The sequence below is a fragment of the Osmerus eperlanus genome, chromosome 1 (genome assembly GCF_963692335.1).
Source record: "Osmerus eperlanus chromosome 1, fOsmEpe2.1, whole genome shotgun sequence".
Lineage (NCBI taxonomy): Eukaryota > Metazoa > Chordata > Actinopteri > Osmeriformes > Osmeridae > Osmerus > Osmerus eperlanus.
In genome coordinates this window covers 17808892-17832306 of record NC_085018.1, presented here as the reverse complement: position 1 = coordinate 17832306, position 23415 = coordinate 17808892, and the positions used below count along the sequence as shown (strand labels likewise).

At 43.0% G+C, this 23415-nt stretch overlaps 1 protein-coding gene across 2 annotated transcripts; it reads right to left on the bottom strand.

The window, feature by feature from the left end:
• Positions 1-627: 627 nt before the first annotated feature.
• Positions 628-23415, bottom strand: arhgef25b (Rho guanine nucleotide exchange factor (GEF) 25b). 2 transcript variants are annotated; one of them, XM_062465607.1, is made up of 18 exons: positions 23399-23415; positions 22327-22968; positions 21393-21498; positions 10708-11045; positions 10450-10551; positions 8015-8142; positions 7686-7752; positions 7430-7533; positions 6975-7044; positions 5614-5703; positions 5243-5335; positions 4472-4522; positions 4266-4343; positions 3985-4176; positions 3632-3812; positions 3083-3303; positions 2722-2880; positions 628-1733 (listed from the first exon to the last, which is right to left on the bottom strand). In XM_062465607.1, exons 2-18 carry the CDS (start codon positions 22420-22422, stop codon positions 1632-1634), a joined length of 2178 nt encoding a protein of 725 aa, XP_062321591.1. In that variant the 5' UTR covers positions 22423-22968; positions 23399-23415; the 3' UTR covers positions 628-1631. The 2 variants fall into 2 exon arrangements, with proteins under 2 accessions (XP_062321591.1, XP_062321600.1); XM_062465616.1 differs by lacking the exons at positions 21393-21498; positions 22327-22968; positions 23399-23415 and adding an exon at positions 18314-18688.

The following is a 23415-nucleotide window of genomic DNA, read 5'->3' as shown; positions in this document are numbered from 1 at the left end:
CTCATTTTACAGTTGGACTTAACACAGAAGTTCTATGCAGTCCTCAAAGGTGATATTATGTTCAAGGTCAAAGAATACATTCATAACAGTATTTTTCCATATGTTTTTCCTCTGTTATTCCTTTGAGTCATTCCCTGTCACCCCAGGTCTGCAGCTTGGTCCTGGTGTATTTTGTGTGATTGCATCCACAGACCATGCACCCTTATCAGTGTATCATTCGTTCTTTCATTATTATATGTTGAGAATCCAAAAAAGGGTCTGCTGTGGGCGTGTGTATACAAATTGGGTAACTCCAAACAAATTGATCTTTTTTTTTTACATCTTGGTCTTCATCCATTATCTCAGTAGAGGGCGCTAGATAACCACAATAAACTCTCCCAATCCAGCTAAACCTGAGCAGGGCCAAGGACAAATTAATGTTTATTATTTTCAGAAAACTCTCTGATAAGTGCTGAAGAGGTCTTATTGTCTGCTGTCTTCTACTTCCTAAGAGAGTGCACGGGTTATCAGAATGACTTTGACAATGTCTAATTTATAGAAAGGTGTGGGGGATTACTCTAACTAGCTCATGCTAGTTTGAGTACATGTGACCATGAACCCAAGAGGAACATATAAGGACAACAGTCATAAATAATACAGACACATCTTTATTGATAAGATCGGACAGTGGATTATGTGCATTCATGATGACATTGCCTTTTTCCTCTCCATGGGATTTTGAAGTGTGCTTTGTGTGAGTTTGCATGTGTTTTTATCTGATAACGTTGGAACAATGGTAATGTTAAAATAGAACCCCCCCCCAACACGCACGCACAAAAAAGGAAAACATCCATTAACATTATGCAGGGTGTACACTCATGTACAACGCATGAAAAAAACTTTCACAGATTTCAACCTTTCAATCAAGCTTAGGTCTACTGTGAGTAATTTAAGATTCCTCCATTTGAAAGAAGGCTACGTGGTAGCCTGGTGATGAGGAGGCCATAGTAAATGATAAGCAATATAAGAACAAAAACTGTAAATATACAGTATGTAATTGGTCTTTGCTGCCTTCCTAATACAAAGTGATGCTAGCAGACAAATTGCATTGGAAAATACAAATATGGTCCCCCGTTGAACAAAGAAATTATATGACGTGAAAAATATGTAAAAAAAAAAAAAAAAATAGATAGATAGATAGATAGATAGATACACTAGAATGTCTTTAGAATTTCACAGAATCACATGACTGAATCCATGATTGATGTTTCTTGCTTGTTGAAGAGTTGTTTGTCTGTTCCATCACAGATGTCAAAACTAGCCACAAACAGGATATACACTACGCACACCGTCAACATCATTATACTGAGATCAGAAATGTTCTATAATTAACATCATACAGGACCTGCATCACAATTTTAAGTACAGATGTCAATTCAAACAGTAGAAAATGTAATGTTTTGGCAGAGACACAAACTCTTTCAACACACTAGAGATTCCATAGTAATATTGTTTTGATGCAGTAGTTACATTGATAGTGGTATCAGGACATGCTCATTCCTGTTCCCACTTACTGCCTGGCCAACAAGTAGAGGCCAGCCTGGGGGATTTTAGCCTGCCCTCAAAATGAGGCTAAAGACCATCTCAGGTCATCACTGGTCATTCTCTGTCAGCTTGTCCAGGTTGCCTGAGCGATGTGATGTGGAAGACTCTCCAACCACCGACATGGACATCTGGAAACTGTCCATCAAACCCTGAGTGGGTGGAGACAGAAAGAAAAGGACAATGACCCAATTAATGTATCAGACTAACTGGCAGGTTGTGACTGGTAGTCAGAGTTTCCCTAGAGGACAGATGCATAAAATATCGAATGTCTACTGTCTGAATTTACTAAAAAGATCAAAGATAGATCCTTGTGCAACTGAAGGGGTTCCTGCCATGAGAGGATAAAAAAAATACTCAAGCCTAAATCAGAGACTTTTGTGTTCAAAAAGACTACTAATGCACAAAGCACATGAATGCAAACATCATTTATGAAGCTTATTCTTGGATAGGAACATATAGGATGTGATTAAGTTAAGTGCCAAAAAAAGCTATTAACTGAGGTGTGGAAACAGGCATGATAAGCAATGTTGATGTGAGCATAGTAATCAAAACCATTTCCTCCTAATAGAGGGAGTCTGGGTAAACAAGATAAAACAGCAAGGGCACTGGGCTAGCCCGCCGACTGACTGGAGATCAGTGTTTCCTGAGGACACTAAGCCGTGCCTCCTCACTAGGCACTACGATCTTAGATCAGACTACAGTCCATATTTCCTGACGGTTTCAGTGTATGTTGCTGAAGATACTGACTGGAGATCAGCCAGACAGTGTTTGAGGCGTCAGTTTGAAACAACAACAGGATATCTCACATTAGCCTAAATGGAGAGAACTGAGTCATTTCCCATCATCAATGAAGATAACATTAACACTGAGGCCAACGTCCAAAGTTGAACATAGTAATGAGTTTATACACCCAGATAGGCCTTTTTACACAGCTTTCCATCTTAAATCGATCTGTGTTTTCAGTTTACAGTAAGACTGTAGAGAGTATAAGTGGATGTGAATGATATCCTTTTGATATCACAGTTTGGGATGACATCACATATGGCTGTAGTGGTCATCCCAGTATTGTCTCAGTGCTAACCTGGTGGTTCTGCCAGGGTAGGTTGGTGTTGTGTCCCTTTGCTGTGGGGTCAATACCTGGGAGCTAGGCTGGCCAGGGGGGCTCAGGCCATTTGACACCCCCTGACCATGCCAACCTTCTGAGGACAAAATGAGCGGTGGAGGGGGGTTCAGCGGGAGTTGAGAAGGACGGGTTGTCAGGGGACTGGGGTTGGACACTATGGGTAAGAGTGGTGGCTAAAAGAGAGGAAATGACAGACCAACAGAGGGAGAGAAGGGAAATAGAAAACACAATGTATGCTTTAAGTCTATTTCAATTCTGCGCACAAACGCATTAACTGATGTCATAATCTCAGTATTAAGTTAATTGGTCAGGTACATATTTGTGGTTAGTGCTCCAGTTGTGTGTTGTGATGGAGTGTGTGTGGAGGGCATGTACCTGTTTGCCTGCCTCAGAGACATGAGCCTGGCTGGGAAGGTGTAGGGAGGGCAAGGAGGTGTTGTATGAGTGGAGGCAAGGTAGGCGGTGCCTGTCAATAGAGGCTGAGGAGTGAGGTCGCAGTCCTGAGGTCAAGGCCATGGGAACTCTCATGGCCCTGCCCAGGCTGTTCGACTTCCCTTTGTTCTCCCTTCGCTGGTACTCTATTGGTGACTGGAGAGCTGTGGAAGAGAGGAGGTACAGAGAGAGAGAGAGAGAGAGAGAGAGAGAGAGATAGAGAGAGAGAGAGAGAGAGAGAGAGAGAGAGAGAGAGAGAGAGAGAGAGAGAATAGATAGATAGATAGATAGATAGAAAGAGAGAGCGTGCAAGAGAGAGAGAGAGAGTGAGAGAGCGTACAAGAGAGAGAGAGAGAAAGGGGGATAACTATTTCTTTCATGTCCATGGATTATGCCACTGAATTTCTTGTGTTGACGGTGCTCTTCTGTGTTTGACTGATCTGATTTGATCACAGGAATGTGGTGAGAGAGTGGTGGTTCTACTGTCTCTACCGTTGAGGAAATTCCGTTGGGTGTCCAGGATCTGGACCACATCATTGACCCAGGCCTTCTGTGTCTCAGGGGATGATGCCTGCATGATGAAGCGTGTCACGCTGCCATCAGTCCCCCGGGAGGTCAGGACCAGGCCACATGGATCCTCCTCACTGACGTCCTCCACACCCAGGCAGCTGACCTGCAGGAGGGACAGAAAGGGGATCATCCACCATTATCTACACACACACATACACACACTAGCCAAGGACACATCTGGACACACACACACGTACACACATCGAAAAAGCTCCCACACATTTAAGCTGACATTTTCCAAAACCACAGAGAATGCAACCGATTGTTTTCTCCACCTTGATGCTGTTTTTGAAGGTATAGCCTGGAAGAGAAAATCCCTTCTTCCTGTCTATTGGCTCACTAAAGATGACCAGCTGCTCAAACAGGAAGACCCGCCTCTCCTTGGGTTTAGACAGGAAGCTGCTGTCCTGCTCGCTGACTGAGAAGGTGTCCTGCTGGAGGAGCTTCCCCTGGGCTGTGATCTTCCCCTGCCAGAGAAGGTTTGAAGGGATGTTTGAGTGAGTGTCCTGTCCTAATAGTATGATACAAAAAGTTGAAACATGAAATACGATCTCACCTCAAAGCCTTGCAGCCTGCCAACATTCATCATGTCGTTACATCGTTTAGGCACAAAGCACATCACCTCCACTGCTTTCTGCGAGAGACAGAGAACCAGGCACAAAGGTAGACGTGTAAGAGATTTGTATGTCATTTTATGCATTTTGTTGCTAAGTCATATGCTGACAGCTGTGTCATAACTAGAAGTCATAGGTGACCTCTCACCTCCAGCTCTGCTGTGTCCCTTCCTGCTTTGGTGTAATACTTCAGGAAGTCCTGAGGGAGCCAGAAAGAGAGACGATTGAGGTCAAGGGAAGAGAGGAGAACACTGAAAGACAAATATAGGATCCACAGCATTCCCATGTCATGATGTGAGAGCCACATTCCAAGACTGAGATTCAGGAGCCGATAAGAGGGCTTGCAACTTATGGCTTTCAACATCCATCTATCAGTAAAGAGGAATGATGTGCCCTGTGGCTGACCACTGTCTGAACTGACAGGCGCCAATGCAGAGCACTGCTGATACTCTGATTTGGAACTCGGGTGTTTGTGTTTGATCAGTAGGGTTGCCACCCATCCTGGTTTTCCCGGGATTGTTCTCTTTCTCAACTGTCCCGGAAAACGTATATTCTTTCCCGGGACATGAATTGTCCAGTTTTTTTGGTGAAAATGTATTTCTAAATTTGAATTTCATAGTTTCAAATCAAACCTCATTTGGAATTTCCTTTTACTGCTATTCTATTTGTTCCTGGTTATGTTCAAACATCCAATTTTGTGCCCGTAAACAGGTAAGACACAGCGAAGATTGGCCATGTCATGTGTATACTTTTTTTTGATTGGTAGCAGAAATACAAAAGCTTACTTACCATTGGCTCTTTATCCGTAATCTTCAATCTGTTTTTACCTCGTTTTATTTCTTTACAGTACATCTTGTTGGACGTGCCCTTTGACCCTTCTTGAAATTACGAACGCACACACAAATGCACACACACATACCTTCAGCAAGAGCTGGTACTTCATGATCCTCTGAACAGGTTTGATGAGAAGGTCATTCAGCTGTAGTCTGTGATTCAGCTGCTGCCTCAAATCCTACCAGGGAAACACAACCAAACCCTGGTGATGTCCAGCACTGCACACACACATGTACATGGATGCATACACACACACACGCACAAACATGGACAGGAGGCACATTTAAAACATTTGTTGTATAATAGGAAGTTTGAACAGTGATTAAGTTGGATATACACAGAGAAAGGCTTGGGAGAAGGGAATCATACAAAATAAAATAAAAAATCCCAGAAAGGGAATTATTTATGTTCATAGCAAATTTGTTGTCTTTTCTTGTTTTGAAATAAAGCACTTACCTCAAAGTAGGTCTCAATATACTCTGACACAATGTGCTCGGACTTGGGCTTGTTTTGACAATACACTACGTACATGTGGAGACGCCGTTCCTGGGGGAAACACACACATGAGAGATGTGTGCTTTAGATTAGTGTGTTTTAGTGTGTGTGTGTGTGTGTATCTGCATGAAAGGGCAACTCCCAGCAGGATAACTCTACCCCTCTTATTTCCTTCACTGTGAACTTGCTCTCATTCCCCCTGAGTTCCTTTTGAAGTCTCTTAAAAAAGAAAGGGAACTTTCCCCTATTAAATGGTTCCGGTGGCTTGGAGAGAACAGTTTAATTCTCTGTCGCTTAATTAAACATGCTGGACTAATGAAGGAACTGGGAGGCTACAGCAGGACTGCTGCAGAGCTGCTTCAAATGACTTGGTAAGCCTTCATCTCTATCTCGTTTTTCCTGTCTTCCCTACTGTTGCTTCTACTTCTAGTACAGCTGTGTGAGTACAGTGTATGTATGTGACGTTGTGTGTGTGTATATATGTGTGGACCCACAGCATGTAGACATCTCTGTGTGTGTACGTGCGCACAAACAGCTTCCTCTTGCAACCCTTCTCTTCCATCTCTCACTATCTTGAACTTTGACTCTTGATTCTTAGTTGCACAGACAAAAACACAGCTGTTTATTTGCCTTGACTATGTGTCTCTGCATCATTGTCTTATCTGTGTGTGTGTGCAGGCTCTTTTTGTCTGTGTTAGTGCGCATTTGTGTGTCTGGGAGCGTTGGTACATTGAGAATAAACACAGCTGTTTATTGCCTTTAATGTCAATATCATCAGCCTTTCTGCCCCATTTGAGTTTGCCGTTTCCTCAAAACAGACTGCAGTATCTACATTAACTATCTGCAACCAGATCTTTGAGCTATCACCCCTGCAGAGCACTCTCAGAAAGTTATGCCAGCGCTGATTATTATTCTACTACCCCCCTCAACTCCACACCCCCATTCTGCAGGCTGCCAAGCAAACAGGACACATCTGGATGGCACTGAGCCACAGTTCTCTAGGAACATTACACCAAACAGAAAACACTGGGGTAGTCCAGTGTTTTCTGCAACTTTATCTTCACAAACAATGACTGAAGACCATTTTTTTATAAACACATGTCCTTAAGATAGTTGGCCTCTGAAGAGACATACAGCCATATTGACATGGGAGAGAGCTAGAGCATACTCATGTTATATCTCCATCTCCTCAAACTGGCTTTTGGATCAACTTTCAGTGTAATGTATTTCTCTCTCTCTATCTCTGTGTGTCTCTCTCTCTCTCACACACACACACACACACACACGCACACACACACACAAAGGGCAAAAGAGCGACTCACATGTTTGATGAAAAGTTGAGCTAGTCTGTCCGGCTCATTCACACACTTCTCCAGCTCTCCCAGGAGATAACTGTATGACACACCGAGCGAGAGACACACCGAGCGAGAGAGCAAAAGTAAACAAAGCAGTCTTGTCCAAAGTAGTGGCCATATTCATTACAACACAAGCATGCATACAGACACAGACACAGCAGAACTGGAGAAAGTCATGTGAAGACCATGAGGAAGAAGACTAGGGATACATGCACAGCTCATGGTGAGCACTGACACACATTCTAGAACAGGAACACACTCCACAAACACAGATCTCTGTAGGGATACACACACAGAAGCTTTCACACATCAACATTCCACTGTCAGACATTATACACATAATATACACACATACATACACACACACACACACAAAAAAAACACACTATAATTTCTGTACTGTTATGTACAGTCTGACATACTCTTTATGCCAGTCATAGATCTGGTGGATGTTTCCAAACACTATCTTGTCCTTTCCCTTCATGTCCTCTGGTACTCCCTGATTGGACATGGTGGTTATGTATCCCTGTAAGACACACACACAGAGCAGGATGTGAACCCAGACAACGATAGACTGATGTTGGGGTTTCACAACACACACTATATAAGAGTGGGTATGTGTGCATGACATGCTAATGATTTGTGCAATGTAAGAGCTATGAAGGAGGTCTCACACACCTCGACTATGAGTCCAAGGTCTTCCACATACAACTTCTCTGTCTCTATCAGCTCTGTCAGTACATATCTAGTGGGAAAGAGAGAGATGTAAGAAGAGACACAGAAAGAAAGAAAGAGAGAGAGAGAGAGAGAGAGAGATAGAGAGAGAGAGAGAGAGAGAGAGAGAGAGAGAGAGAGAGAGAGAGAGAGAGAGAGAGAGAGAGAGAGAGAGTATGGAAGGGTAAAATCACATGGGTAAAGCAGACCCAGACTCAGCTCTGAACCCAAACATGCTGACATACTGTAGAATGGTGCTGTGGTACATCAGACGGTGGATACATGGCACCTACATGCTCTTTTCTAAGGCACTCCTCCTGTCCTCCTCTGTGTCCATGCTGGCTGACCATTGGCTTGTAGAGTCGTCAGTGAAGGAGGCATGGTCTCCATCGTCCGGTAGAATGTTGGTAGATGCTTGGTTCTGAAAAGAACGGGGGAAGAGGAGAGTTCTAGAATTTCACAAACATAGACATAGACATACTACATTTAAGAAATTGTGGGAAGTAGAAATACCATTTAAGAATAGTTCCTAACACAAAATCCAAATAGATAAGTATGGAAACTGTATCATCAGAAAGAGTCGATTGTGTACAGTTTCAACAGTAATGGCCTCAGCCTTACAGACACACTACCTGGTCTGACTGCTGGGTCCAGCTGGGCCCAGGGCAGACATATAAACACTTAATTAACTTGGCCTAATTTGGTCTGGTGGGCTGCAGATCCAGGAAGCAGACAGGACTGAAATATGAGGCCATGACCATTGTCCCGTGGACTCTTCCTGGGCACCAGCTTGACCAAGAAAACCATCTCTTACCCTCACTCAGATAATACTGCTGTGCCCTTCCAAACCCCAGAGCAATCCTCGAGCAATCAGCACTCTCCATTTCTCTCTTTACCTCCTTTTACTTGGCATGGTTTGGTCTCAGAGTCTGTTTATTTCCCCCCCATCGCACTCTTAGTGTACCAGAAGTCTGTGTCAGTATCTGGAAATCCAGTGAGTCCTCCTCACTTATAGTATCTAAATATGAAAATTAATGCAAAATCATCTACATAGCTTCCATTTATCTGGAAGCTTTCTCCTGAGCACTGAGCAGACCAAATTAATCCCTCTATTCATTTTAGTTGTTTCTTTATTTCTCTATTTCTTTCTCTTCCTCTCTTCCCCCCCTCCTCTCTCTCTCTCTCTCTCTGCAATGCCCCCTACATCAAGACACATGCACACACACCTTTCTCTTCTATCAACACTTAAATTGAAGGCGACTGATCCTGTGAAGGTTTATTGGAATGTTTCTCCAGGTTACTAACAGTATCACACAAATATCACACAAGTGCATCTATTGAACTTAAATGGCCAGATGGTAGATAAAGCAGATGAACCAGACCACTTATTTATGTCTTGGGAAATTACAATTTGAGGGAGGAAGCTGAGGCAGGATTATAACAGAAGCCTTAATGATTTAAATATTGACCTGGGGTTACAAAGAGATCAGTCATTATAGTGAGTCATTGGTAACGTCTCATTGTTGTTGGAGCAGGGGAATCAGAGGCATGTGTGTGTGATGATTGACAGGGGAACACATATCCAGATAGCGTGTCTTCAAAGTCTCCACAAGACTCAATTCCACCTCCCTCTCCCACCCCCCCTGACCCCGCCCAGCATATCCTTCCTTCCCCCGGCTTGACCAGTAATATCAGACTCATCCTTAGTCCTTTTCTCCCTGCAAGGATTCCATGAAGGCTCTCTCCAAACACTGTGGTCTTCCACCAATCCAACTCCCATGCTTGGCTGCCCCCACCATCGACCTCTTCCAGACCCGCCTCTGCCCCATTCCTGCCTGTCTGGTTGCCTGCCTGGCTGATAAGCTGCCTGCTGGGATGCTCTATCTGATCACTCCCAGATGAGGTCTGGAAAAGCCCACGTTTGATACCACTCTGCAGGGCTTCAGGCTTGTCAAGCTTTCACAGGAAGTGAGGGGTAGTGGAAGAAAGAAAATAATTCTAAGTGTGGTGTGTGTGTTTGTGTTTCTGTGTGTGTGTGTACGTGTGTGTGTATGTGTCTGTCTGTGGGTGGGTGGGTGCTTCAGTAAATCAAGCAGCAGTTGTCACTGACACAGTCTTTGCATGGCAGAGCTATCCAGTTGAGTGGGAGTTGGAAGGTAGGTGGAGGGACGGGGATGTTTTGATAAACATTTGTTTTTACTGGTGAACGCTGCTACTGCTCTGTTTGGATGTTCTTACTTCCATCCTCTGGTATCTCATGTTGCAGGAGGAAAGACACTTTTAGAACATGAAATTCTAATTGTCCTTGACTCATTCATTGAATCAGACAGAATCCCACTATACATGAGTTTATTAACGTTCATTTTGTATTTTAGGACACACCACTGTACATACCAATGCATCCTTTCCCTGGCTTTTTTTCTTTCCAGTTTTTAATCATAAAGGCATTGCTCAGCCTTAGTGCCACTAGGTTTTACTTAGTGGGACGTGAGTGTTCTGTAATCTCTCTCTCTCTCTCTCTCTCTCTCTCTCTCTCTCTCTCTCTCTCTCTCTCTCTCTCTCTCTCTCTCTCTCTCTCTCTCTCTCTCTCTCTCTCTCTCTCTCTCTCTCTCTCTCTCTCTCTCTCTCTCTTACTTTCTCTGTGTTCTCAACCAGACAGAATAGACAGAATACTGTTTAATCACAAAGGGCCACAATGTGTGTGCCTGTGTGTTTGTGGGAACTTTACCAGACTGTGCGTGTGTGTCTCCTGCAGCAGGTCAGACAGATAGCTGTTATAGAGGGGGTGCACCGGGGCGGCCTCTGCTGGATTAACCAGACCACTCCATTCCTGTGCAAAAGAAAAAAAGACACAAGAGACACTATAGGCAATATAAAGACACAAGAGACACCTGGTGAGGCAATATAAGAAATACAAATATACACACACACACACACACACACACATACACACATCATTCACTCCACAGGGTTAGCAGAGCCTCACCAGGTCTCTCTGGCAGCAGGGGAGGATAGTGTAGTTTTCCCCCTGCTCCAGGGGCCTTCCTGGGGCCTGGCTGGGAGGGTGCTGCGCTGAGGCCTGCTTCTCATCCAGCATAGAGTCTTGCTTCTTTCCTTTCCCTCCTTCACCACCTCTTTCCACTCCGGTGCCAGGGCTGAGCTTACGAACAGGATTGGTGAGCCATTTCTTCAGGGCGCTGACAGAGCGTTGCGAGCCCCCGGGGGAGGAGGGGGAGCAGGGGCTGGAGCTACCTGAAGCCTGGGGGGGCATGGAGCCCACAGAAAGGGTGATGCTGCCCTCACTGCCAGCCACTGAATATGACTCTATTGGAGGGAGAAAGATATATTTCTGAAATGTATCATGGCTGGTAGGAATACAGAAAGACACGTATGTAGACAAACAGGAGAGCCCTTCTACAAATTGGCTGTGACCCACACATAGCTCTCAGGTGGATACTACCTCTCCAACTCACAAAAATGTGCTGCAATTTCCTGTTAAAGCCCAAACAGTAACTTTAGAACTGGGAGTTACAGTACTGTGCATGCAAGCCATATATTAACAAACCCATTCCAATGAAGAGGGATACTCTCTGTTTTCTGAGGAAACCTCAGTAAAAAGAGAAACAGAGAGAAAAGACAGAGTATTGGATCTTAAACTGACTGGGTGTAGTGTGCTGTTTGCAGGCAGAGATCAGGGAGGGCTGCAGAGATGCAGAGAGGGGCACCAGTTAGGGGGTGGAAATAAACACTGAGGATGAGGATTTGGAAGTCTAAACCAAGCTATGGAATGAGCTGTTGTTAGAAGTCCAAAAATAGATCCCATGCAATCGTGGACCAGACCCCAGCTGAAGTGAGGTCACCTCTAGGAAGCGCAAAGCAATGATCGCTGTAGCATGGAGGTTTATCTTACAACCTGTTACAATATGTCCGCCAATAGACAGTAGGTATTGACACACAGCAATCCTGGCTGAGCACTCCTATACTCAGGGATTGAAGAGCCAGTAGACAGCATGCAGAACACTCATACATCGAGCAGCAGAACCAAGACTTGTTGCCTCTCTGAAACAGTCTGATATCAAGACTTAACAGAGAGCATTTCTCCCCTCTAATAACAGCTGATACAGTAGCTGTCCCAACAACACACACCACTTCACAATGGGAGAGAAAGGAAACTGTACGCCTAATTCTAGGGGAGATTTAGAATACCTAACTTGAACTGTCCTTCTGGAGCCTAACACCAGTATGCTTTTACACGTCACTCACTTCCATCACAGAAGCCCTCCACTCCATGGTGGTGTGGCCTATATAAGGAGCTGGGAGCCAGGCCCCAGACACACTGCTTTGATTAAGAACCAAGAAATGATGGGTTTGTTTCCATTCTGCTGATCCCAGTCAAGACTGCAGGATCTCAGTGTCTCAGTGTTGTCACTTGGCCACATCCCAGACCCCAGCACTTGCTGTCAGCACATTGATGTAAGCTCTAATCATAATAACAGGGTCTGTGGAGAATCGCTGAGACACAGGGATTTGCAAGAAGCAGCCAACTCAGCAATTTCAGAGGAGACGCCACATTGACAGTGAAAGCGTTCCATGTATTTCTCGCTTGTTCACATCAACTTTCACCCTCCACTGGGTGTTCCTCCCTGAAGTTGAAACTGGATAAACCAGATTTTTTATGGAACAATCTTTGTCAGTGTTCATATCCTTGAAATTGAGTGCAATAATTGCTTGTTGGGAGCATTTTGTACAAGTTGCCAGACTGGTTAAACAATTTAGTTTAATCGAAAGCTTGTTTGTAAAACCTTTTTCATTGTATTCAGTGTTTTTGCCTCTGATTGGTCACACAACATCGGTCACAGATGAATTGGCTAGTCCTATAGCCTGCAGTATACTGCAGTCTTAAATTAAACATCCTTTTATATAATTAAAGCAATGCATCAATTGCCATTTCACCTTTGTGCAGTGAACAAACTCATTTCTATAATGGAGAAACGGAGAGAGGGGTAGCGGATTAGAGTGACGGGTGGGATGGTAGAGACAGAAAGTAATTAAATAAAATGACACAGTGTGTTACACCCCAAAGGTACTGTAACTTCACTGGAAGCGGGAGAGACCTGCAGCAGCAAGACAGCTTGACTGTGTTTGTATACTGATCACTTAGCCTCTTCTGCACTGCTTGGAGACCTCAGATGGTTGGCCAGTGGACAAACAGACCCATAACCCAAGTTTGGGCGAGCACACCGACACGCACAACTGCTCCATCTGAAAGTAACACATCTGTCCCTCTTGTCCTTTATAGGGAAGGACCTGACTAAGTGCACTGTAATAAACATCAACTACAATTATACACACACAAATACACACACACATAGCCATCTGGCCTTTTGGATCCTGGCTACTTAACATTTGATGCTGTTTGCTGCCTCATACTCTCATGCCTGTCCATATCTGTCAGTAAAGTAGGTCCCCTCCGGTGATGATTCTGTTCCTGATTTTCTCATTACATACCAGCGTTTTTGGGGGAAAGCGCCTCTTAATGATGTTTAACTGTTATTGTGACGTGCAAAACAAGGTCTCAGAGAGCCATAGGGATCACAGTGTTTGTTTGAGATGCTTATGTAATAAGCTGTTTTCCCACAGAGCGACAGCTGGACTGCCATCCGGATTGCAACTGAAATGTTGAGACAATGAGAAGGGTTTCCTTTAAGAGAAGAGAGGAGGAAGGAGTGTGGCAAGCTTTTGATTTCAATCCTGACTGAAATAAAGTAGAACTCCATCCTTGATGTCGGCAGTGCTGAGTACAAGCAGTAGCCGGAATGGTTTCATATGTTGAATCAAACATTTATTCTAATGTTGAGATAAATTGTAAAGACAATGGTGGCAGTAGTTAATCAACAAATATGCTATTTTATCCATATCCACTGTTGAACCTAATGTAAAGTATATGTTACATAGGGGTGTATAACTGAATACTGTCTGTGGTTTTCATACTGTACAGAGTTGATAGCAGAACTGCACTGATCTCACCCAGGTCCATATTTAGACTAATACTGTAATGAACCTATGCTCCATTTAACAAATGTCAGAATCCCATTTGTTAGATTGTTAGAATGTCAGATCCCATATGTTAAGATGTATGTATGTATGTATGTATGTATGTATGTATGTATGTATGTATGTATGTATGCGTGTTTCATTTGGAGCCATGTTTTATATCATAAACCCTGTGGCTTTCAATCAGCAAGTACACATGTCTAGTAGTGGTGGGTATCATGTCAAAGTATCCAGATGGAGTGACAGATCAGAGGAGCTCAGTAAATGTACACATGTATGCATGTGTGTATGCATGTGTGTATGCATTTGTGTATGTGTGTGTTAGGGGGGTGTTCTGTCGCAGGGCAATGAGAAATGAGCCTTGGAACTGAACCACATCAACAGCTTAGTACATACATAGTACATACATAACCATTAAATTATACTAGGCAGTTAAAATACAGTGTTGTAATGAACATTGAATGAGTTGGTGCTGTTCCATGAGGGGTATATGATTGTATTATAAAAGTTACACTAACAAGACGTTGTAACCAAAACACCAAAAGGCACATTTAAAGCATAAAAGTGTGCATGTTACGATATCCGAAATATTGGCCATCAGGTTCCAAATTATAAAATTAGGATGCATTTTATGATCATCACATAAAATGATAGCTTGGCCATCATAGTTATGGCTGCCATGGTTCCCAGCCCCTACAGTACCTATCAGCACTCTGTCTTGGTGGTGGTTGGAACTTGTTGGTATCTCCCCTGGGTTGGAGTAAATTGCTTGTGTGCATGTCTGAGTCTGATTGTGTCTGTGATTGTGTGTGGGAGTGTGTCCATTTCTGTTTTGTGGATGGTGCTGTGAAAGAGTGAGATTAGTTTAAAGTTGATATTACATGCATGCCTTTATATGAGGTAATAATGCCTGCAGTAAACTTCAGGATTTTGGTCAAAGTAAGCTCCAAACTTCCTGTTGGATACCTGCCAAGACAAATACCTCTCAGTATACACTGTGCTCATCACCAAATCAGCAAATCTATTGTAAACATACTTGACCCTTTGGAGTTTTCTTCTACCCGCCTTGTTTGTTGACATGGAAAGCAGATATATGAAGATATGCAGATTAAGAGTATCGTTATCAAGCTGTGACAACTAAGAATTGAAGCTGCAAATGATCATTCATCTGAGACATCGTCATTACAACATAACATGATAGCCCAGATGCTGATGTCACTGATGGCTACTCTGGTAACATTTATCCATCATGTGAGCATGGTATGGACCTTTTCTGCATCAATTACAAGATGTTATGAATCAAGGACACTCCCTTGGTGTGCTTGGGAAAGCAGGTCAGAGTTTGGTGAACACACACATACAACACTTACACCATTGTGTCATCTCCACATTCCAGAGAGATGTTCTGGAACCTGACCAGCCCACTCTGACTCTGTGATACAGCACACACACACTCTGCCACCATCATTTCCTTTTTAGTTAACACTTCAGTTAACATTTTACACATCCAGAAAGTGATGACACAAACACATATACCCCCCCCCTCCACACACACACACATACACACACACACTTTTCCAACAACTCTTTGTTGAATAGTTAGTCATGACGTTTATGTGCTGGAATAAATATTGACTTAGTTCGAAGCTCAGGTTGCTTGGGGAAAGTCCTGAGTATGTTTCCTGAACATTTCTACAATGTATTCAGTCGTCTTCCCTGTGTTTCGAAACAAATCCACAATTAACAGGCCAACAAGAGGAGGGAAGGGAAGACTAAGGGGGAGAGGTGAGAAGAGAGGAAACGATTTTGCTCTTATACTGATTCATCTCCAAGTAGGCACTATGGAGTCATCTGGAAACAGAGCCACACCCTGATCACTGTATCTTTTGACTGTAGATTAGTGTTTTAAAAGACTGAAGTTTAAAATGTTATAAAGAACATTCAGTGTCAGGAACACCCTGTATTTACATCCCATACCAACCTTTACAACAACCTTAAAGACAATTCAGTAAATTAAAGAAGGGAACCCCATCTGAACTTCAGAAACTAATTTCTTAAAAGAGTGCGGGAGGTCTTAAAATGAGGGAATAAAAATTTAGCAGGGCTGACATTTTAAAGGTAGACTGAAACAAGGGATGTAGAAGTAGGAGAAAGCTTTCTGATTCACCGAACACACACACATAAACAAAACCACATGACCATGAAAGTACAAAACACACGTCAGCTATTTAAAGAACCACTGTAAAGGTGCCATGGTGACATCACTTAGAGGAGGTTTATTAACCCCCCCCAGCCTTCATTATCACTGTCACATTAAGAGCAGCACTTTCTCAACCTCTGACGTGCACAGTGAGATAACAACTCATGGAAGAAGGCTGGGGAAAATATGAGTACATGTGCACACCAGTTTACACACACACGCACACAAAACTACACAAACACGACTGTAAATCCACAATTTTAACCTAACCCTAAATTCATTTTAAATCAATGCTTATTTGATCCAGTACTACATGTACATACTGTGTACATTGTGCAAATACAGTACACCGTGTGTACTTCAACAGTATGACAGTAACAGGTCGTGTGAGACACGACCTGAACGGATGTGGAGAAGTGAGCAGCAGCACCAGAGAGAATCTGGAATCTGCTGTTATTCCTGCTTTAGATTAGAGGGAGACAGAACAAGAGCGTTATCTAAGCATAATGCTTCCTTCATTTACCCATTTCACACTTATTCTATTTGCAGAGCGTTTGTCTATCTGCCTGTCTGCCTGTCAGCCTGGAGAGCTTCTCTAAAATTGGAACAACAGAGGATTTAAGAGAGAGAGAGAGAGAGAGAGAGAGAGAGAGAGAGAGAGAGAGAGAGAGAGAGAGAGAGAGAGAGTGAGGGGGGAGGGTTGGGCTTTAGTCAGACTGGATTGTGTGGAGGAGGAGTCACATCACTGTGGTGGTGCAGATAACTAAATCACTTGCTATTATTGCCCTTTGCCACACACAAACACACATGCATTTATTTCCAGTCGTGCACACACACATCTCGTCTAATGCCAAAGCAGTATCCCAGCTCAGATGTAGCCTGATAGCCTCACACCAGGATCCTGAGGAACAATCTAGGAACAGAAGTCTAACACAGCACAGAAAGGAGCCTTGTACTGCTTCCTTGGTATTGGCCAATGGAAATCATAGTTTGGTTAGCAATCAAATTAACAACATAGCAACAGTCAGCAGAACCAATTATTGACCCTAACTCTACCCATTTCCATAAAGAAGAAACATGTGTAAGATAATTTGCGCCACTAAAATGTTAATTCATCTCCAAGTCATATCAGGACATAAACTTACTGTTCAAACTTTGAGATTGCGTATTCATCCCCAAACAGCTCTTAGCTTCTGTGGATAGATGTAAGGGGCATACACCTTTTTGACCAATCAAACATAAATCCTGTTTCTATTCTTGGAAACAAGAGCATTTTTGTAAAAGGACCGCATGATATGTGTGTTAGGGGGGGTGAAGGGTGCTTCAGCCTTGCTTTTGGGGGGAAAGGAATGTTAGGAGAGTGACTCAGTGACTCCTGCGTTTCCATGATCCAATGATCCAAGAGCAGCACATTCCGAGACATTGTGGAGTTCCAGATGTGAGTGTGTATCGCTGACACACACTCTCTCTTTCTCTCTTTGGACCTAGCTACATCCCTGCACATATATAACTATGCCTTCATAAAATCTTTACAGCCAAACATGTCATAAATGACTAAACAAACTGCATGTTTCTTATCCTACTATGATAGGACAGCACCTCATTGCTGAGTCTCTGTTCAATTAAGAAATATTTAATTTTCTCAAAAGGAGTTTGAGTTTGGCAAAAAACATCACAACTAATTCTTATCCGGCCTCTATACGTAGACAGAAGAGTAGAGAGGATCTAGGAAACTAAACCAGAGTACAGAGACCTGTGGTTCTTTAAAGGGTGCAGGGAAGTGAAAATGTAACATGAACAAGACAGCGTTTCCTTGGAAAGAGAGTGTTCTAAAAGAGAGTCAGCATCAGCATGAAGGATCCAGAGTCAGCTGGAGGTTCTGTGGAGTGAGATGAGGGGAGACTCCCTTAAGGAGTATCAGAAGCCCAGCCTCCAGGAGAGGGATCCACACCATCTCTAGCTGTCACACTTCACAGATTCCAGCATAGATTAAGACGGTGGCTCAAAGTACTCTTCAGAGTGCCCATACCATTTGTTGATTCTGACCTAAAAACAGCTGTATGATTATTAGCAGCAAACGAAGCTTAGAGGAAACCATTTGCGCTTCTAAACCAGCCCAGCTATGGCCCAGAGTCCTCAGGACACCCTACTGAGGGTTTGGTACAAAATTAGATGAGAGAGTGTCTGTTATAATCTCTTCATTCAGTAAAGGGTATAATCTGTTGATTCTCTCACACAGTTTGACCTCCGAACGGAAGATGAAAATAAAAATAAGCTGCGCTCAAACTGTCGTTATAGATATCAGTCTTTAAAAAACAAACATGAAGTGAACACGTACCTCTGACTCGAGCATAACAGCAGCCACACTTGGTGAGCACTTTTCTGAACAAGTGTTGGCACCCGCACCCTCGTTGATGACCCCCCTTCATGTTGACCCACTTGACCCAAAACTACCAGGCGTGGACATGGCAGAGACACAAACACATGAGCACATGCACTGAAAAGCAAACAGTGACAGCCCCTCGGGGTATGTCTCTGAGGGTAATCCGAAAGCCAAGGAAAAATAAATAATTAAAATGACAGAAAAAGGTTCTCTCTCCTATAGAAATTCCACAGTTGATTAGGATCCCATGTTTCAGAAAAAAGAGAAAAGGCAGGATAGACTGTGAGCTCTCCACGTCTAACCCAGCTCACTGTATGGTCAGATGGTGGGCAAACATTGTGAGAGAGCAAGCGAGAAAAAGAGAGCGAACGAAAGAGGGGAGGGGATGTGATGAGAGAGAGAGAGAGAGAGAGAGAGAGAGAGAGAGAGAGAGAGAGAGAGAGGGAGGGGGATAAAGGTGGAGTCTCTGGCTCTGCCTGCTCTCGCTCTTTAAGCATGGAGTTCCCACCCCCTCTTTTCTCCTCCCGTTTTCTTCCCTCTCCTGCATTGCCTCAGTATTCATTGTTATCTACCCAATTACTGTCCGTCTCTGAGTTCCTTTGATGTTTCATCATGTGGTACACTGAACATGTGATTGTACTACACAATTATTGTGTAACACAGTCATTGTTTGTGTGACAAAATCAAATACTTTCAATTCATATTTTCCTGTACACTACGTGTGTCATTCTACTCCATCTCCCATAGCAACTGCACGTTGTTGTGGTCTCTAAAAGCTCCTATCACTGCATTTTCAGTCAAAAAAACAAAACAAAAGACAAGCAAAATAACCACAGATTATTCTACTCAGACACAGCAACACAATATTCAGTGGGAGGGCAGCTCCAAAACTGTCTGGGAAAAGATCTTAGCAGAACTTGGCTCATGCTATTGTTTTTTTCTAAATGTATCCATGTCATTTTTAGCAGCCTCAAGAAATAACGACAAGTGAAGTAGGACATTTACAGAAATGCCTAGATGCATTCTTCCCAACCGCTGTGGCCCTGAGAGAATCTCCTTCTTTTCACTGTCAACCAGCATCATTAGAACATCAAGTTTTAAAAGGAAGACATGTAAACACTATCTTTTAATACACAAGCTTAGGGAGTCAGATGGCTGAGCGGTTAGGGAATCGGTCTATTAATCAGTAGGTTGCCGGTTTGATTCCTGGCCATGACAAATGACGTGTCCTTGGGCAAGGCACTTCACCCTACTTGCCTCGGGGGAATGTCCCTTAACTTACTGTTTGTCGCTAGAGCGTCTGCTAAATGACTAAATGTAAATGTAGTACACAACCACCTTTCTCACTCTACTGTTGGATGAGTGCAGCAGGACAACACACTCTCTCCAGTCTAACAACTGACTCAGCAGTTTCGAAGCAGTGGGGAAAGAATATGAAAGACAGAGACCAAACAGGAGAAGGAATCAGAGTTGACATTAAAGCTGGACACAAATACACCCAGCACTAACTGGCTTGTTCACTCTCTTATAACTGTTCAGATTTACAATCATCTCTTTCTTAGCCTGTTCTCTTCTTCAGCTAACCAGTCTCTGCTTATCAACTGTGCAGGGATTATGTCCAGTCCAGAGATGTCATCGTGTTTCTTTCCCCTCTCTCTTCAATTATATTCACTAATGATCACACATTTTGTACTTATGAAAAACAGCTGGCCTCATAAGGATCATCATTACAATATATATATATATCTTTATACAGAGGAGAATTCAGTACAGAGGGGAAATATCCCATACACATGAAAGAACAAAAATGAGTCCATGGATTGATGGCTGTTTTTCTCAGATAAAGTATTCATGACCATATGATTTTTCCAGCACAGCTGTGTGTGCTCTCTGTAGCATCTAACTGTGGCCCAGGATTCACAATTATTTATGTAAACATGTACATGTAGGTGGCTCAGGGAAGCAGGGGCTTGGGAAAGACGTATATGTGCCTCTTTCCCACTTCTTTCTCGCCTTTCACTCTGTCTTTCTTGGCATCTTTATATCTCCTTTTTTCATTTTCTTTTTAACACTTTCCCCCTCTCTCTCTCTCTCTCTCTCTCTCTCTCTCTCTCTCTCTCTCTCTCTCTCTCACACACACACACACACACACACACACACACACACACACACACACACACACACACACACACACAGAGATGTAATGGGTTGCCCAGTGCAACACAGGAATCTCAATCCACCCAGGAGATTACGACTATAAAAATATCAAAATGCACTGGGTCCCTTGGCTATCTACTTAAGCCTTTTAAAAGCCCTGCTAAATGATGGTCCAGTGAGCTGAAAAGACCTGACCTTTCACCAATGTATAACGGTGTGTGCTTGCTAATGTAGTGGCGTGTGTGTCATCATGGACAGGACAGGACAGGAGTCAGCGACAATTAAAAAACAACCTGATTACTATATTGTTACAGATACAACCTAAACTCATCCACACACACTCTCACACACATTAGTTTAGTTGATCAATTCAGGCCTTTCAGCATCTGTCCACTGCCCAGCATATGGCCATTGTCCAACTACTGTCCCACACCTCCAATTCCCCTATCTGTCCCTGGCTGGAGCCATGGCCCAACCAGATATGATAGACAGTGTGGGGAATGGAGGGGAGAAAAGAGAGGGGGGTGGGGAGATGGATAGTGACAGACTACAGGGTTCTGGCCTGCAGCCCTTCAACTGCAGACAGGCCCAGTCACTCCTTATGTTTAACTACACTGTTTGTCTTCAAGTCATACACACTCACTCACTCTCACACACACACGCACACACACACTCTAAGATTCAGTCTTGTGCTGCCGCATTGTGGTAAGTCCCAGTACAGCAGCTTAAAACATGCAATAATATTGATGACCATTGTATGCTAGTTGTCCACTCACTTGCTCTCTGCATGGGAAATTTACATTTGATGAGAGAATAACTAAATACACTTAGTACTTACCCTCCTCCCTTCCAATGCCAAGCCCTGGTACCTACTTACCTCTGTGTTCTTGGACACCACTGGATCTCCTGCTCCCCCTAAAGCCTCTCTCTGTTCTCCAGCTCCCCTCCCCCAGTAACAGGCCATCATCATTGTTCTCTAAGATCTTAAACATAACAGGGTTAAGGAATAGAAATGGCAAACAATCACTTAAAAAAAACTACACTTGTAAATACATAGCAATTCCTGTGGTAAAAACAGTGTAGGTACATAGGAAAAGTTATGAAATTAAATGGTATTAAGTGTTAATGGTATTTATTACAAAAGTGTAAGAAGGTTGAAGGTCATGTTACCAAAATAAAATCATTGTTAACATCCCCTTACTCCTGGAAAGCCTACCCTCTCCTGTACCAAGTTTCACTTGTGTATTTCATTTGTACCACTAAAACGAAATGAAGTCTAACTACGTCGCAGTTCCCATTGCTAAAATGTTGTTAGTAAAGGGGTTGCTATGTAGTTCCATGGTTATTAATGTACTAGTGTAAATCGTTGCGCATTTTTTGCAGTTTGATGTTTCAGATCTGATTTTATACAGAGCTCATACAAACCTTCATAAAAAATTGCTTTTACAAACAATACACAATTCAGGACTGCCCTGTTTCTTTTTTCTCTCCTATTTATTTACCCTTCTTTCTCATCCTAATAAGTGAGGCTTGTGTAATATCTTATAGACTGATAATGTCTGGATAGCTACTTCCTGGCAATAGCAAGCTATTTCCTACATGGTAGCTACCAGCTAGCTTATTGCTGACCGGTACTTCGCTATGGGTCAGATTACCTCACTCACAGGTGTACTAACTATCCACAGTCTCCATTATTTGTTTTAATCAAAGGTAGACATACATTTAACATATTTCATTTCATTGGCATTCCAGCCAAACCACACATGCCACATTATACATGAACTACTCTCGCTCCATTTCAGCAAACTCACCCAGTTCTGACTCCGTAGTCTAAAGGATGTGAGTGTATCAGCCATGGAGTCCATAAGCTTATCAGTCCTCCCCTGGATGTCAGCCAGTGCCTTCATCCTGCACCTCTCTCTGTCCTTCTTTGGTTTTTATGTTTCTTTTTTCTTTAGATCCTCTGTACTTCACTTTCCCAGGAAGATGTAAATGCCTGCTATTCTGTTTATGTCAGTATCACCTCCCTGCCTCCTCTCTGTCCCTGTACTCACACAGGGACTTTCTGCACAGTAAAATCCTCAGGAGGAGAATAGCAGTTTCTTTCCTTCCCTGAGGGGAGTTGAAGATCAGATCTGCCGTCCTTCCGAGTGGAGATGGGATCCGTTTTCAGGCAGTCCTGGTCAAGAGAGTACCAAAAGCTCTCTGACGAGCACAGTCATGTCTCTCTCCTTAACCTCTGACTGTGTCCACTCCCAGTGAAAAACAGATCATCCACTCATTCAGTCTAAAAGTTACTTTTTCCCAACGGAAGAAAGTGTAATAAACCGGAGACTTTCTATAAAACGTTCCTCATCATACACTCCTCCTTCATCTTTACAACCCTCCTCCTACTCTTTTCATGTCTCCTCTGCCCCAATTTCTGCATAGTTCTACTGCCTTATCTCCACCATCTATCAAATGGGAGGAAAGAGAAAAAACATAATGCAACCACATGCTCCTTCCACACACATTTAGCTTTTGACCCAGTGTATGTCTCAAAGATTTACCAAGACTTACAAGCCTTCACAAAAACAACCATAACCTACTTTCATCATCTTAAATCTTGCAGAAACTAGCGCCACTCCACAACCTATCCATAAATTTCTATTTAGCAATCTAGTGATCTATAATTTTCAGCAATAGAAAACAAAACGAACACATCTCTGAATGAATAGTTGTTGGAAGACGCCTAGTTATAGTAATCCATCATTCCCAAGCTGAAATCCCAGAATAGCTCAAGTAGACTCAAAGACAACTGCCATATGTTATTTTAGCCAGACTTGTGATTTTAGTTGGTAATAGTTAGTCTTGTGAGTCTCACTAGTAAGTCTTACTATTTACTTTAGTTAGAAGTCACT

Bases quoted from the DNA above. Each gene is read 5' to 3' on its own strand.
- arhgef25b (XM_062465607.1), bottom strand. From the start codon at position 22,422: ATGAAGGCACTGGCTGACATCCAGGGGAGGACTGATAAGCTTATGGAC. The intron at 21,499-22,326 runs GTGAGTTTGCTG...GTTATGTTTAAG, and splicing joins GACTACGGAGTCAGAACTGG to ATCTTAGAGAACAATGATGA. The intron at 5,336-5,613 runs GTAAGTGCTTTA...TTTCCCTGGTAG, and splicing joins ATATTGAGACCTACTTTGAG to GATTTGAGGCAGCAGCTGAA.